The sequence below is a fragment of the Triturus cristatus genome, chromosome 3_2 (genome assembly GCF_964204655.1).
Source record: "Triturus cristatus chromosome 3_2, aTriCri1.1, whole genome shotgun sequence".
NCBI classification, from domain to species: Eukaryota; Metazoa; Chordata; class Amphibia; order Caudata; family Salamandridae; genus Triturus; species Triturus cristatus.
In genome coordinates, this window is record NC_140584.1 from 824,682,126 (window position 1) to 824,697,190 (window position 15,065).

At 43.5% G+C, this 15,065-nt stretch overlaps 1 protein-coding gene across 3 annotated transcripts in view; it reads right to left on the reverse strand.

Annotated features, from left to right (window-relative positions):
• LOC146858231 (aldehyde oxidase-like) overlaps positions 1–15,065 on the reverse strand; it is a 623,555-nt gene that overhangs the window by 169,233 nt on the left and 439,257 nt on the right. For 2 of the 3 annotated variants that reach the window (XM_085649038.1, XM_085649036.1), the window contains exons 25-26: positions 14,354–14,545; positions 11,921–11,971 (exon numbers count right to left, since the gene is read on the reverse strand). In XM_085649038.1, coding sequence (XP_085505164.1) covers positions 11,921–11,971; positions 14,354–14,545 — 243 coding nt within the window. The remainder of the gene's footprint in view (positions 1–11,920; positions 11,972–14,353; positions 14,546–15,065) is intronic. The other variant, XM_085649037.1, reaches the window with a different exon arrangement.

A 15,065-nucleotide genomic window follows, 5' to 3' on the forward strand; every position in this document is an offset into this window, starting at 1 on the left:
TTCTGTCCAAGTAAAAGCTTACAGCTCTCTTTGGGTCCAGGCGATGAAGCCTTTCCTCCTCTTTGGAAGGATGAGGAGGAGGATAGAAAACAGGGAGAGTAATGGACTGCCCCAAATGAAACGGAGTGACAACTTTTGGCAGGAAAGCAGCCCTGGTCCTGAGAACCATCCGTTCAGCATGCAAGGTTAGAAAAGGGGGCTTAGAACTAAGAGCTTGAAGCTCACTCAACCTCCTTGCCGAGGTTATGGCTACAAGAAAAACCACCTTAAAGGACAACTATGGCTCAAATGGGGACCCCATCAGAAAGGTTAAAACAAGATTAAGGTCCCACTGAGGCATTACAAATGGAGTGGGAGGAAACATGTTTGTAAGGCCCTTGATAAACCTCAGAACAACCGGAGATTTAAAAAGAGAAGGTTGATCTGGAAGGCATAGAAAAGCCGATAAGGCCGAAAGATAGCCCTTGACCGTGGACACAGCACAGCCCTGCTGAGCCAGGGAAAGAGCAAACTGGAGCACATCAGAAAGATGGGCCTTTAAAGGGTCAATGGATCCCTCTCCACACCATTTTACAAATTTAGACCACCTGTAGGAGTAAATGGACTTGGTGGAGTGTCGCCTGGCCGATAAAATAACATCCACCACATCTGGCGGGAGAGAGAACGAACTCAGGTTGCCCCGTTCAATCTCCAGGCATGAAGGTGTAAGCTCTGGAGGTGGGGGTGTAGAACCTGCCCCTCCGACTGCGAGAGGAGGTCTGCCCTCAGAGGGAGACGGAGCGGAGGGCACGAGGAGAGGTGGAGAAGATCTGTGTACCACACCCTTCTTGGCCAGTCCGGGGCGATCAATATGACTTGGGCCCGGTCTTGGCGAATCTTCCTCAGAACCCGAGGAATCAAGGGTATGGGAGGAAACGCGTAAAGGAGTTGTGAGCCCCAACTCAACTGAAACGCGTCCCCCAACGCCCCCTGCATCGGATACTGGAGACTGCAGAATGACGGGCAGTGCGCGTTCTCGAAAGTGGCAAACAGGTCCACCCGAGGTGTCCCCCACGTCCGAAAGACGTGACGAACAACCTCCGGATGGAGCCTCCACTTGTGGTCGGCGGAGAACTGCCGACTGAGACTGTCCGCACGCACGTTCAACACCCCGGCCAGATGATTTGCCATCAGACAAATCCGATGGTCCTGAACCCATGACCATAGTCGTAAGGCCTCTCTGCATAGACAAAGAGACCTCACACCTCCCTGCTTGTTGACATACCACATCGCGGTCGTGTTGTCTGTCAGGACTTGAATCGACTGACCGCGAAGGGAAGGGAGGAAGGCCTTGAGCGCCAAACGAATCGCCCGCAATTCTAAAAGGTTGATGTGAAACAACCTCTCCTCTGGAGACCAAAGACCTTTGATCTCCAGATCCCCCAGATGCGCACCCCACCCTAAAGTGGATGCATCCGTTATCACCGTGGCCACCGATGGAGGTAGATGGAAGGGCTTTCCTTGAGACAGATTGCCCTCCACGCTCCACCAAGACACATCCGCTGCAGCTTCTCCAGAGATCTTGATCGACTCCCTGAGATCCCCATTGTGCTGATACCACTGCTTGCGGAGACACCACTGGAGCGCCCTCATGTGCCAGCGTGCGTGGTTGACCAACAGAATGCAGGAGGCAAACAGACCAAGCAGGCGAAGGACCTTCAGAACTGGAACAACCGCTCCATTGTGGAATAAAGGGACCATCTCCTAAATGTCGAGAATCCTTTGAGGAGGAGGGAATGCTCGACACACAGTAGTGTCCAGTACTGCCCCTATGAACAGGTTGCGTTGAGAGTGCACCAGGAGAGATTTGGGCACATTGATCGAAAAACCCAATCTGAGATGTCACCTGCAGATGACGCTGCACTATCTCTGGAGACTCTGCCTTCAGAAGCCAGTCGTCCAGGTAAGGGAAAACCGGGATCCCTGACCTCCTGAGATGAGCAGCCACCACTGCCATCACCTTTGTGAAGACTCGAGGTGCAGTAGTAAGACCAAACGGAAGAACCGCAAATTGGTAGTGTTGCGACCCAACCGTAAAACGGAGATACTTCCTGTGCGACTTCAGGATTGGGACATGGAAGCACGCGTCATGTAAGTCGAGCGACACAATCCAGTCTCCTTGCTGCAACGCTTGAAGAACCTGCGCAAGGGTCAGCATCTTGAATTTCTCCTGTCTCAGGTAAAAATTCAAGATTCTGAGGTCCAGGATTGGACGCAATCTGCCGTCCTTTTTGGGAATCAGGAAATACCGGGAGTAGCATCCCTGCCCCCTTTCCTGCTCCGGAACCACCTCTATCGCACCCTTCTGAAGCAAGGCCAGAACTTCTTTCTGCAGGAGAAGCAGATGGTCTTCCGAGCAATAACCTTGGCAAGGAGGGTAAGGGGGAGGAAACTCCCGAAAGGGAAGGGCGTACCCAGTCTCTACGAGGTTCAAAACCCAAAGGTCTGTTGTAACAGATTTCCAACCCCGTAGAAAGTAGGACACCCGACCCCCCACAGGTCTTACATGATCCAGGATGGGGGATCTAGGGCTGCTTCCCTGAAGCCTCATTTGGAGCAGAGGAGGAGGAGGAAGAAGAGGGGTTTCGACCAGAACCTCTCCGACCCCTTTACTTCCCTCTATAGGACCTATAGAGGGGATTCTGCTGCTGTTGTTGCTGCTGCTGCTGGGGTTGTCGGAAGGAGCGAAAGGATGATCTTCCGAATCCCCTAGACTTTCGAAAAGTTGAACCCCTAGCAGGAGCCTGCAGACCCAAGGACTTCGCCGTCAATCTACTGTCCTTGAATCGTTGAAGGACAGAATCTGCTTTCTCCCCAAACAGCTTCTGTCCGTCAAAAGGCAGATCAATCAACGTGGCCTGAACATCTGCTGAGAAACCAGAGGAACGGAGCCAAGCCTGCCTCCTTGCAGCTATGGACGACCCCATAATTCTCGCCACCGAGTCCGCCGTATCCAGCCCAGACTGGATCACCTGCCTGGCAGCTGCCTGAGTATCCGCAACAACTTCCAAGAAGGACGACTTATCCCCCTCAGGCAACTTAGGGGCCAAAGAATTTACAGAGTCCATCAAGGAATGAACATATCGCCCCAGCAAGCAAGTGGCATTAGATGACTTCAACGCCATACTTCCTGAGTAGAAGGTCTTCTTGGCCGCCTGATCAACTTTCTTTGACTCTCTATCAGCCGGAGACTGAGGGAAAGCACCCGAAGCATGCTTAGAACATGAAGCCTGCACCACTAGGCTCTCTGGAGAAGGATGTGTGGACAAAAAATCCGGGTCTCCTGGTGCAACTCTGTACCTCCTCGCCACCTGTCTGCAAACCGCCGGAGCCGATAGAGGCTTCCTCCACACCTCCAACACTGGTTCCAGGATGGCCTCATTGAAAGGCAACAAAGGCTCCGAAGCCGACGTCGGAGAGTGTAACACCTCCGTAAGCAGGTTTGACTTGTACTCCACAGAGGGCAGCTGCAGATCCAACAACTCTGCGGCCTTCTTAATCACCACATGGTAGGGTGGAGGAGAAGACCTTGCAGAAGCATGCTCCCACTCTGGGGTGGTATCCAAACCACTTGCTTCCTCTATTCCTGCAAACTCATCCGAAGAAGAGTCGACCTCACCTTCTTCCATCTCTGCCCGATATCTTCCTTCCTCCAACACCCTTTGGGCCTCCCGCCTCGCCGGATCCGGGGAGCCGGCGTCGTCGACGTCGTACGCGGCGTTGGTGGAGCCAAAGGCACCGGAGTCGGAGGCGCCATAGGTGGAGTCGGCGGCGCCGGACGCGGCGCCCATGGAGTCGGCCTCGGCGTCGAAAAAGGCTCTGAAGACTGACGGTCCATCCGAGGTCGAGTCGGATCCCCAGCCGGCGCCGGAAACTGCCAAGAAGGCGCCATCGGCATAAAGGGCATAAAGGGGGCCTGAGCGTAATGCTGCGGCACCCCTAGCGTAAAAGCCATCGGACCCACGGGACCAGTTGGTGCTCCGGATGGGAAGGACGCCCTATTAAAAATACCATACATGGCATTCAGAAATCCTGAGGGATCCGTACCTGGAGCCGGGAATTGTGGATAAGGGACCGTCCCTGTATCCCCTTGTGGAGTCACCGGCGTCGGCTCCCCAGAATCATCCACCGTAGCCGCAGAGTCATCCGGCACCGGAACAGCCTCCTCCTGATCTTGCTCATCCAAAGGAACATCAGACTCCACTTGACCCGGAGTCGAAGTCTTGGACGGAGCCGGTGACGGCGTCGGGTAACGAGCTGGAGCCCGCTTCGGCGAGGGAGACTTCGGAGACTTAGCAGGAGAAGGAGAAGGTGACAAGTCCTTGCTCCGACGTCGACGGGGCGAAGCCGACCTCGACCTCCTGGACTTCGAGGAGCGACGCCGAGAAGAATGTTTCCTCTTCTTGTGGTGTTTCTTCGACTTCGACGACCTCGAAGTCGACGACTCCCGCCTGGACTTCTCCTTTTTTCTCCCTCTCTTCTCCTCACCGATTTTCTTCATGAAGAGCTTGGTCTTCCTCACCTTCAGCACTTTAGGATTCATGCTCCTACAGCACCCGCATTCTTCCATGTCATGTTCGGAAGAAAGACACCATAAGCAGTCCTGATGCGGATCCGTCATGGACATCAGGCCTCCGCATTCCCTACAGGGCTTAAAGCCCGACTTCCTCGTCGAAGACATACTGAATTTAACACAGTAACACCGCTAAACTACAAAGTAGCTAGAGAGCACTGGAAAAAAACCGTTGCGCGTCGACGGCGCGGAAAAAAGGGAACTGACGTCATCACGCCGATGTGGGCTTCTTATGGCTCCGATGACGTCGTACGGAGTCGCGTGCGGAGCCGATGCATTGTGACGTCGCCCACGTCGACGTGGAGTGCTGGGAAAGAAAAGTTCCGTGGAATGCTGGCGCAGGGGATATTCACAAGGTGAGGAATCCACTGGCAGATGTATCCATCAGAAGCGTATCTACTGCTTGTAGTTAATTCCATAAGTCTCTTACAGTGCACAGGCTTATATTTGGAACTGTTCTGCATACTTTGTGGGGTTTCATTACAATAGTCCCTGCTGAAACAACTCCGAGCAACCCATGTTAAGAGTAGAATTGACAAGAAAGCACCCTCGTATTATTTCTGTATATATTTTTTTAAACCATTTCTTTGGGGTGCTGGCTGTGGTTGCCCTTCATATTTTTCATGGATATGTTTTGTTTACATAAAGTTGTTTTTTTGAGTGAGTAGGGGCGCTGTGATGCACAGGCGCCATTTTATTCTGCACAATCCAGGTAGCTGCCAGCATTAAGGAGCAACACAGATGGAGGATGTGCCCCGCACAGGTACCATGCAAAGCTCACTAGCATGCTGGATGGACATCGCTAACTAGCCTACTACATGGAATAGTACCACTGGTGTTCAATCTAATTTCTCTATGCTCTGCACCAGCTGCACCTTTTAGCAAATCAAGATTGGCAAAGGCAAAATAACCGGCTTCTGAAGAAAGCTACTTTTGAAGAACTCAGTCAACTGAAGCAGGAACACATCGCAGGTCATGCCCAATGATGTAGTCATTTTGCGAATCTGCTCGTTACCTGCTCAGAAGTAAAAAGTCAGAGTTAAAGAGGACTTTTTCTGGGGAGCACTGGCTTCCAGAGGTAATTAATGGTTGCTTTAAAGGGTGCTGAGATGTCTCAGCAGGTGACATGGACAGTCTAGTGATCGATTCTACTTGGCTGAGCTCAGAGTTGCTCTGGAAGAAGGCATATTTTTTGTTTATGGATTATGGCGTTGACCATATAAAATTATAAAGACTACAAAATTTAAGCCCAGCTCCGATAATCATTTGTGCCAATTTAGTTTCCCCTGGGTTTTCTGAGAAACACCTTGGGCGCTTAGTTTCGAAGCTGATAGCAGGGTATCAACGGTAGTAAATTTATATGAGCTGGTAAAACATGCGCACTCTTCTCATAAGAGGTTCAGTGCCACCCAGGTAATTACATACACATAGGCATTAAAAAGATTAAAGAGGTCAGACATCCTGGGGCTTCCACCATTGCTATTGATGTATTCACTCAAAGTCTGGCAAGAGAATCGGGGGATAACTCCTTGCTATGCATGTTCCTCTTTGATATTGAAAATAAATCTTTTCCAAGGTCGGGCTTTGTTACTCTTAAGGTTTGTATGTTCTTTAACATTTTCTTTTTGAACTGGGTTCTTGCATTCAGAAGACAAAAAACAAACACAGTCTACACATTATAGTAATTTGGTATGTTATGTGCACTTGTGTAGCACTCTCTACCATTTGTATAGTCCTGTATTTATTTCAGATTGTTCTGAAAGATATATTGTGGGCTTACTAGGAAAATACAGGAGAAATTAGCATGCCCATTGCTTAGCATTGGCTGGCTTTTCTATCTCTCTTGCTTGCATGCTTCTTATTTGTGTCCCAGCTAGTCTATAGTGTTCATGCCTCACATGAAGCATAGGCTCTTTACCATCTCCTTTGTTTGAATGGCTTGTATGCTTCCACTGCTTGCTTTTTCTTTTTGGAAAATCACTCCATAAGAGTGTATGTGTTGTCTCCCTTGTCTACTTCACTTTCCCTGCACTCCTTGGTATATGTGGTCACCCGTGTGTTCTCCCACCCCTCCATATTGTGCTTACTCTTGTGCACTCCCCGTTTCTACTTCTCCCTTGAGTTGCTCTTCTCACCCAGGCCTTCAATGTTGGTTCCCCATAATCCACACTTAAAAAAAGATGCTTTTAGATATTTTTAATTTTTATTTTGTGGATTCAACTTGGATCAGCAAAGAAAAAGAAAAAGAGGCTCATCCTTTTGTAGGTGTGTACATGTGTGGTGCTTACATCTACTAAATGACGCGGCCAGCCACGTCATAGGCTTTTTTTTCCCTATTTAGCCATGCTGCACAGCATGGCAAACTATTGACAACGCCAAGAGGTCTCAAAGGCGAGACCTGTTGGTTTTTGCCAATGCTTGTTTAAGCTAAATTTAATTCTGTGAGAGGCTGCAGGGGTGCTCTCCTTTCAGAGGGCACTGGGCAGTACAAGTCTTTCATTCTGCAAGGTGGCCAACTCTTGAGGCCGTTTGAGTTGCTCTTAGTGGCAGGGGTGCGCATCCAAGTGAGAGAGCAGCAACGGATGCACTGGGAGCAGTGCCACTTCAGCAAGCAGAGCAGAGCTCTCTGCATTTGGGGATAAGTGAGTTGCCCTGTAGGGCTGCGTTTATTCAATTATTTTATATTAATATTTGGCCCCAGTTTCTGTAAGAGGATTGGTTGAGAATTCTCATTTAGGAATTGGTGAAGAGAGATTTTTGGGAGAAATGCTATTGGTCCCTTATAAATTTGTGATCTGTACTTAACCTGAGGCAGAGGCATACGGTCACATCACTGTGTATGCAGCAATGGAGAGAAAGTGAGCTTCAAAGAGGACCCAACTACGTCATCTGGGAAATATGTGAGAGGGAAGGAAATGGTGCACATCTTGTCTCACATCAGATCCAACTTGCCCTTTCCACTGTTTGCAGTGAAGGAAAAAGACGAGGGGCTGTTTTCCCAATAGGCAAAGCCCACAACTTTGGACCTGCTTTTTCACGGAAAAATAAAGGATCTGGTGATAGGGGAGTGGAAGGAGCTAGATCATGTTTCAGTAACCAGGTTTCTTAAGACACTTAACGTGTTGGAACAGGGAGACTCTCTCCCAAATAACTGCAATGTGGCTGCGATCTTAGCTACCTAAATAGGTAGAACCTCAATCAATCCTGAGGACTGTGCCCCCACAGATCAAATAGATAACAAGGTAGACTCTGTTTTGAATAGATCATTTACTGAGGAGAATTTGGCTATTAAAGCTGGGACATATGCTGCTTTTGCACCTCAGTTTCTAGATTTAATAAGCTAGCAATGGCCATTCAGAAAGAAACCGACTGCTTGAAACTGTTGGTGCTAATGGAGAAATAGGCCAAGGTTTTGGCTGACATCTCCTCTAATGTAATTAGAGCAAATGCAATGGCCTAGGGCCCAGTGGTTTCTGTCAGAAGCCACCTCTGGATGAGAAAGAAGAAGGCAGAAGCAGCAGAGAAGGTGGTGCTCCTAAAAATTCCCTTCGATGGTAGATAGCTCTATGGCAATCAGCTGGACATAATGATCACCACCATGATCAAAGATTGGAGGCAAGCTTCACCTTATAAAGGCAAATAGTCAGGGACCCATGAGTTTGGGGGTCACTCAAGATCTTACCCCAAGAAGGATTCAAGATCTACTTCTTAAAGAAGAAAGAATTATCTAACCAGTAAATCAGCATCTAAAGGAAAAGGGTCAAATCAATCTAGATCAAAAAAGAAAAAGTCCTGAGAACAATTGATCTACTGAGGTCATGGAACCAATGGGGCGAGGATTCAAAAATTCCTTCAGATCAGGGAGCAGGATTTGACAGATCAATGGGCCCAGATCATAGTGAGGAAAGGCTGTGCTATAGACATCTTAGATTGACCTCCAGAGAAAAGATTCACTCCTATGTAAGGTGAAGCATTCAACTTTAATGTTGGGAGTCCAAACATTATTGGACAAAAGAGCTATCATACAAGTGCCTAGTTCAGAATGAGAAAATGGATTTTATTCAATTATATTTCTCCGTCAGAAGGCATCCTTCAGACCAGTCCTGAATTTGAAGTGGGTGAATTTGTGGATAAGGATTGTGTATTTTCAGATTGTCATTTTACAGTCTATCATTCCAATTACAAACACGCAAGACATTCTCACTGCTATAGATCCTCAGGATGCTTACTTGCACTTTCCTATTCAAGTACGTCATAAAAGGTTCCTATGCTTTATAGAGGATCACCTCTTGAAACCGAAGGGTAGAACTGTGAATTGCAAGTCATCTCCAAGGGTGTTCACATACATGCTGTCCCCATTGGCATCCATACTCCATCAAGAAGGATTTTAAATAAACTGTGAAAAATCAAGTTTGGTACCATCTTAGTATATTCTCGCTTCATAGCAGCAGCGTTCTCAACAGAATGTGGACTATTGAAGAGAGTAGAAAAGACCCACACTTATATCAATTGGTTGTATGACATAATTTCGAAAGACAAAAATTCGACCTACAAAAATATCGCAACAAAAATATCGTGGTCAAGAATATCGACATCCTATCTACAACATGGTAAGTACAAAAATATCGATAATTTAATATCGATGTCAAAAATATCGTAATTCAAAAATATCGGTTTTTTTTTAGTTTAAAAATATATGTAAAATAAACCAAATAATACTTATAAATCAAAGAAACATAATTAAATATATTGTATAATATGTAAAATTTATAATAAATATATATAATTAAATGAAACTTTAATTAAACATATATATAATATATAATATATACACTTACTTAATAATTACTTTTAATAATAATTTCTATAACATATAAATTATTAAATATTTATTTAAATTACCAATACATCTATACACATAAAACAATAACATTAATAAATATTAAATAATTACATATAGCAAATAATAATCAATAATTTTAATTTGAATAATTTTTATTATTAATTATATATTACAATAGCTAAAATATTACAAAACATATTTAATATCAGACACAATAAAACTACTAGTCCAACTTCAACAAAAACAACAGTAAGGAAAATGTTGGATAGCGTAGGGGTAAAAATATCTATTCCAACTCCCGAGAGTGCAACAGTAGGGAAAACATTGGATAGCGTAGGAGTAAAAATTACTATTCCAACTCCAAAGAGTGCAACAGTAGGGAAAGTGTTGGATAGCGTAGGGGTAAAAATTACTATTCCAACTCCAGAGAGTGCAATAGTAGGGAAAATGTTGGATAGCGTAATGGTAAAAATTACTATTCCCACTCCAGAGAGTGCAATAGTAGGGAAAGTGTTGGATAGCGTAAGGGTAAAAATTACTATTCCCACTCCAGACAGTGCAACAGTAGGGAAAACGTTGGATAGCGTAGGGGTACAAATAACTATTCCAACTCCAAAGAGTGCAACAGTAGGGAAAACGTTGGATAGCATAGGGGTAAAAATTACTATTCCAACTCCAGAGAGTGCAATAGTAGGGAAAGTGTTGGATAGCGTAAGCGTAAAATTTACTATTCCCACTCCAGAGAGTGCAATAGTAGGGAAAGTGTTGGATAGCGTAAGGGTAACATTTACTATTCCCACTCCAGAGAGTGCAACAGTATAGAAAACGTTGGATAGCGTAGGGGTAAAAATAACTATTCCAACTCCAAAGAGTGCAACAGTAGGGAAAACATTGGATAGCGTAGGGGTAAAAATTACTATTCCAACTCCAGAGAGTGCAATAGTAGGGAAAGTGTTGGATAGCGTAAGGGTCAAATTTACTATTCCCACTCCAGAGAATGCAATAGTAGGGAAAGTGTTGGATAGCGTAAGGGTAAAAATTACTATTCCAACTCCAGAGAGTGCAACAGTAGGGAAAACGTTGGATAGCGTAGGGGTAAAAATTACTATTCCCACTCCAGAGAGTGCAATAGTAGGGAAAGTGTTGGATAGCGTAAGGGTAAAAATTACTATTCCCACTCCAGACAGTGCAACAGTAGAGAAAAGGTTGGATAGCGTAGGGGTAAAAATTACTATTCCAACTCCAAAGAGTGCAACAGTAGGGAAAGCGCTGGATAGCGTAGGGGTAAAAATTACTATTCCAACTCCAGAGAGTGCAACAGTAGGGAAAGCGCTGGATAGCGTAGGGGTAAAAATTACTATTCCCACTCCAGATAGTAAAACAGTTGGGAAAGCACTAGATAGCATAGTGATTCTATTAACATTATAACCAATTTAATAATTTCTTATAAAAAAATTGCATGTTAACAATGTTTAAAAAAAAAAAATATTATTAAATACCAATTATGTAAAATAAATATTTAAATAAATAAATTTTAATTACATCCCACACTATTCCCCCTTTAACACACAACACACTACAAATAAAAATTCACATAATTAATTTAATTATGAATTAATCACTTAATAAAATTAAATCACCAATTAATTACTAATTAACAATTAATAATTAACTATAACAATAAAGAAATATTATTAATAAACTAATTATAATTTATATAATTAACAAAATAATAAAGTAATTTTACAATTAATAATTAATTAAAAATTAATTAATCTATTAATCACATTAATTACCAATTATTAATTGATTACAAATTAATTAATCATAAATACCAATGAAACAATACATATTAATTCATTAATTATAATTACATTACTTCCCACCCTATTCCCCTATAAACCCACAACCCACTACACATTAAAATTCACATAATTAATTTAATTATCAATTAATCACTTAATAAAATTAAATCACCAATTAATTACTAATTAACAATTAATTAATTAACAATAAATAAATATTAATAATAAACTAATTATAATGTATATAATTAACCAATTAATAAAATAATTGTACAATTAATAATTAATTAACAATTAATTAATCAATTAATTACCAATTATTAATTAATTACCAATTAATTAATCATAAATACCAATTAAACAATACATATTAATTCATTAATTATAATTAAATTACTTCCCACCCTATTCCCCTATAAACCCACAACCCGCTCTGATACTAAAACGCTAAATTAAATGTAAAATAATTATAAATCTCTAAACATTTATTTTTAAATGTATTAAAATACATTACAATAATCTTTCACATACAAATAAAATACATATTAAATGACATTACACTAAATAAATATCGATATTATTGACATCGAAATTTTTACTTACGATATTACTTACATCGATATTAATTACTTCGATATTATTTACTTCGATATTACTTACCTTGAGATCGATATTCTGTCCATCGATATTCTTGACTTCGATATTCTGTACCTACGATATTAAAAACACGATATTATTGTAGGTCGAAATTTAAAACTCGATATTTTGGCTAACCACCATATCAATTCTCTTTTGTTGCAGAAGGCTCCAATTAAATTAAAAGAGGACTGTGTACCATTCATGGTTGTACTGGAATCATCTAATATTAATTGGAAACTTAAGAAAGGAAAAAGACTAAAAGAAAGCAAACTTGATTGTGTGTGATTCGGTGCCATTTATGTGCTTCAATTGACACTTCTGTACCCGCCTCGGGCCAGGACAACAGTATTGGCTTTTATCTGCGCTATTAAAAACAAACAGGAAGAGGGACGGCGGGAGGCCTTTTATTGTTTAATGTTACATGGTAAACTAGTATGAGGAGGCAGAACTGCCACATGTGTCATGAATTAAAGCTCTCTTATGTCTTTGGACAATTCAGCATTTCTTGTGGCTATTATCTAGTGTTAAGCGCAGTCCAGGTTCATGTTGTTGAGTCTGATTTGAGCTTGTTGTTGTTTGTTGTTCTTGGCGGATATCAGAAATTCTGTTTGGTGGGGTTAGGCTTCGGGTAGGTGCTGGTTATTCAGGTCTTGATGAGGTGCAAATATTGTTTGAGGCACTGAATGGCTGGAGCATAGGAGAGGTTTGCCAATATGCCTGTGTGTCACTGGCATATTGGAAAACATTTTTATGCTGTCTGTGAGTAGAGGTCAAAGGGTCTCCACAGATGATCATGATCTTTTGAGGCCTAGAGGTGCCCATGTGAACAAACTCTTGTCAGTGGATAGCTAGGAGAAGGATAAGCTAAGAACATTTGCTGTGAAAGCGTTAGGGTAGCTATGCGCTCAATAAGTGCTTATTCATTCATTCATTCATTCATTCATTCATTTAAGACTTCAGGGTGTGGATGATGGGGGGGGTGGGTGATCAACAGTGCCGAATGGGGCTGAGAGAAAGAGAAATGTCAGTAGGCATGGGTCATCTTGGACTATCTTGATAGCTTCAGGGTCGATGCTGTGAGGGAGGGAGGCATTGACAATGATGAGTAGGGGTAAGAGAGATTCTCCAGAGAGGGTTTTGATGAAGGATCAGGGTAAGACATTATCTTCACTGTGGTGGCTTTGAGGGAGTTAAAAGTGTTGAAGAGGTATTGAAAAGACAAGGAATTGAAGGATGGCCATTGTGGGATGGAGCAGGGAGGAGTGCGTGTCAGAATATAAGTAGTTTTGGTGTTGTAGATGTGCTATTGGGTCATTTGTATCTTTCATTGAAGAAGTGCTTGATGACGTGGCACTTGTTCGTGGAGTTTGGCATATGAAGGTTGGGCAGGAGTTGGATGCAGTGCTTGATTACTTTGAGGAATGTTCCGCTTTTGTTGGCAACTTTTTCTATGGTGTTGGTATAGTACTAGGCGTTGGCTGATGTGATGAGGTGTCAACGATTTGGCATCATGTCCACAAAGAATTTTGTGAACCAGTTTTTATTTTCTTTAATACAAACTTTAGTGCTTTTACATGTGATACAGTCACAAGGCATAAAGAATGGTGTATCCACTCCCTGCTGTGGTACATAATGTAACAACAGATAGTACATGCAGAGTACATCTGATAATCTGGACAACATGAGTAATTGAGAACTGTGACATCAAGTAACGCATTCGTAACTCCCAACTTGTCCCTCCCGCCGAACAATGAACTGTGTCACCTAACCGTAAAAGAACAGAGCATCCTGTGTGGGAATGCATGTGAAAATATGCAAATAGTCATTGCGTAAAGAAAGAGGAAAAAAGGTCCAGATTGTGGGGCCGGGGGAGCGAAAGGGTGGGGGATCCGTTGGGGCGGGGAAGACAGGGTTGTTAGAAGCCTAGCTGTTCCCCCCAAAAGGGGGGAGGGTGCAATATTGTGGGTTAATGTCTGTAGGGGAGGACATCGCCGGCCATCACTCCTTCCCCAGTACATTGTCTTGTGCCTAACATTTTTCTAGAAGGGCGTCCCACTCAACCGAGATGGGTTTGTTCCAGAGCCCTCTGTACTCCTCCCTGCATATTGGACCACACTCAGCGAGTCCCCACTGATCAACCTCCTCCCGCCAGTGAGTCACTTGGGGCGACCTGGGAGACTTCCAGCGCCTAGTTAGCTGCCTCTTTTCTAGTAAGCGTGCCAGGTCTACAAAGACTGTGTCACCTTCGAGCCCTTCGGCCTTGGATATAGCTGGGAGACAAAGCATTGGTGTATCCCACTGTTTCATGCCAGTCAGCCCTCACAGGGTTGTTTGCGAACCAGTTAGTTCTAACTCTGTCGGAAAGTCACATACGGTGAAAGTTAAAGCAAGCAGTATTAATTTAAAGAAACTTAAATAACTGTTGACTTATTTGGCTACTTCATAAGTATTCACCTTCTCTGGGGGAAAACCAGATTTGGTTGCAACTGCATCTATCCACGTCTCCGTGACCAGGGCCGCCTGGGGGTAACCAAAGCCTCGGAATGCAACGTTTGATGGTAGATTTGTCTTGCATGCCCAACCTTGCACCCGAAGGTTGGGAATTTTGTAGGCATGGTCCATAGACAGCAAAGCAACTTCCACCACCTTAAGATATAGAAATAGAAACCATTATGAAATTGAATTAAATCTGCAGTTGTTACATATCATACCATTTTCACTTGGACGAAAGATCTTTTGCATTTTGTTTTAACTAATCTGTACAGTATCAATTACATTTTTGTTGCAAAAAATCTTCAAATATGATTTCTTGAATTCTATTAGACTCGGACAAAATTTTCTTAAACTGTATCCATCCAAGATGGACATATGGCTCGTCATAAATTCGTCCCCTAACATCTAGCAATAAGGGCATAGCGTGCTACATTCTCCACCATTGCAAGCTGCAGCAGTACAGACCCCGAGGTCTATTTTGAATGAGCAGTTTCCCTACCCCTTTAGATGGCTTTCAGAGTTAACATTGACTTTTTTCATCGAATTATCTCAAAGGGCTTTTCTTAATCTGGATCATTCCCAAAAGACTCAAGTTACCACCGGCGAACTTGGTTATACTCTGGGCAGTGTACGTGGCATATTCTCAGCACTCCCATCCACTGTCAAAAAGAGA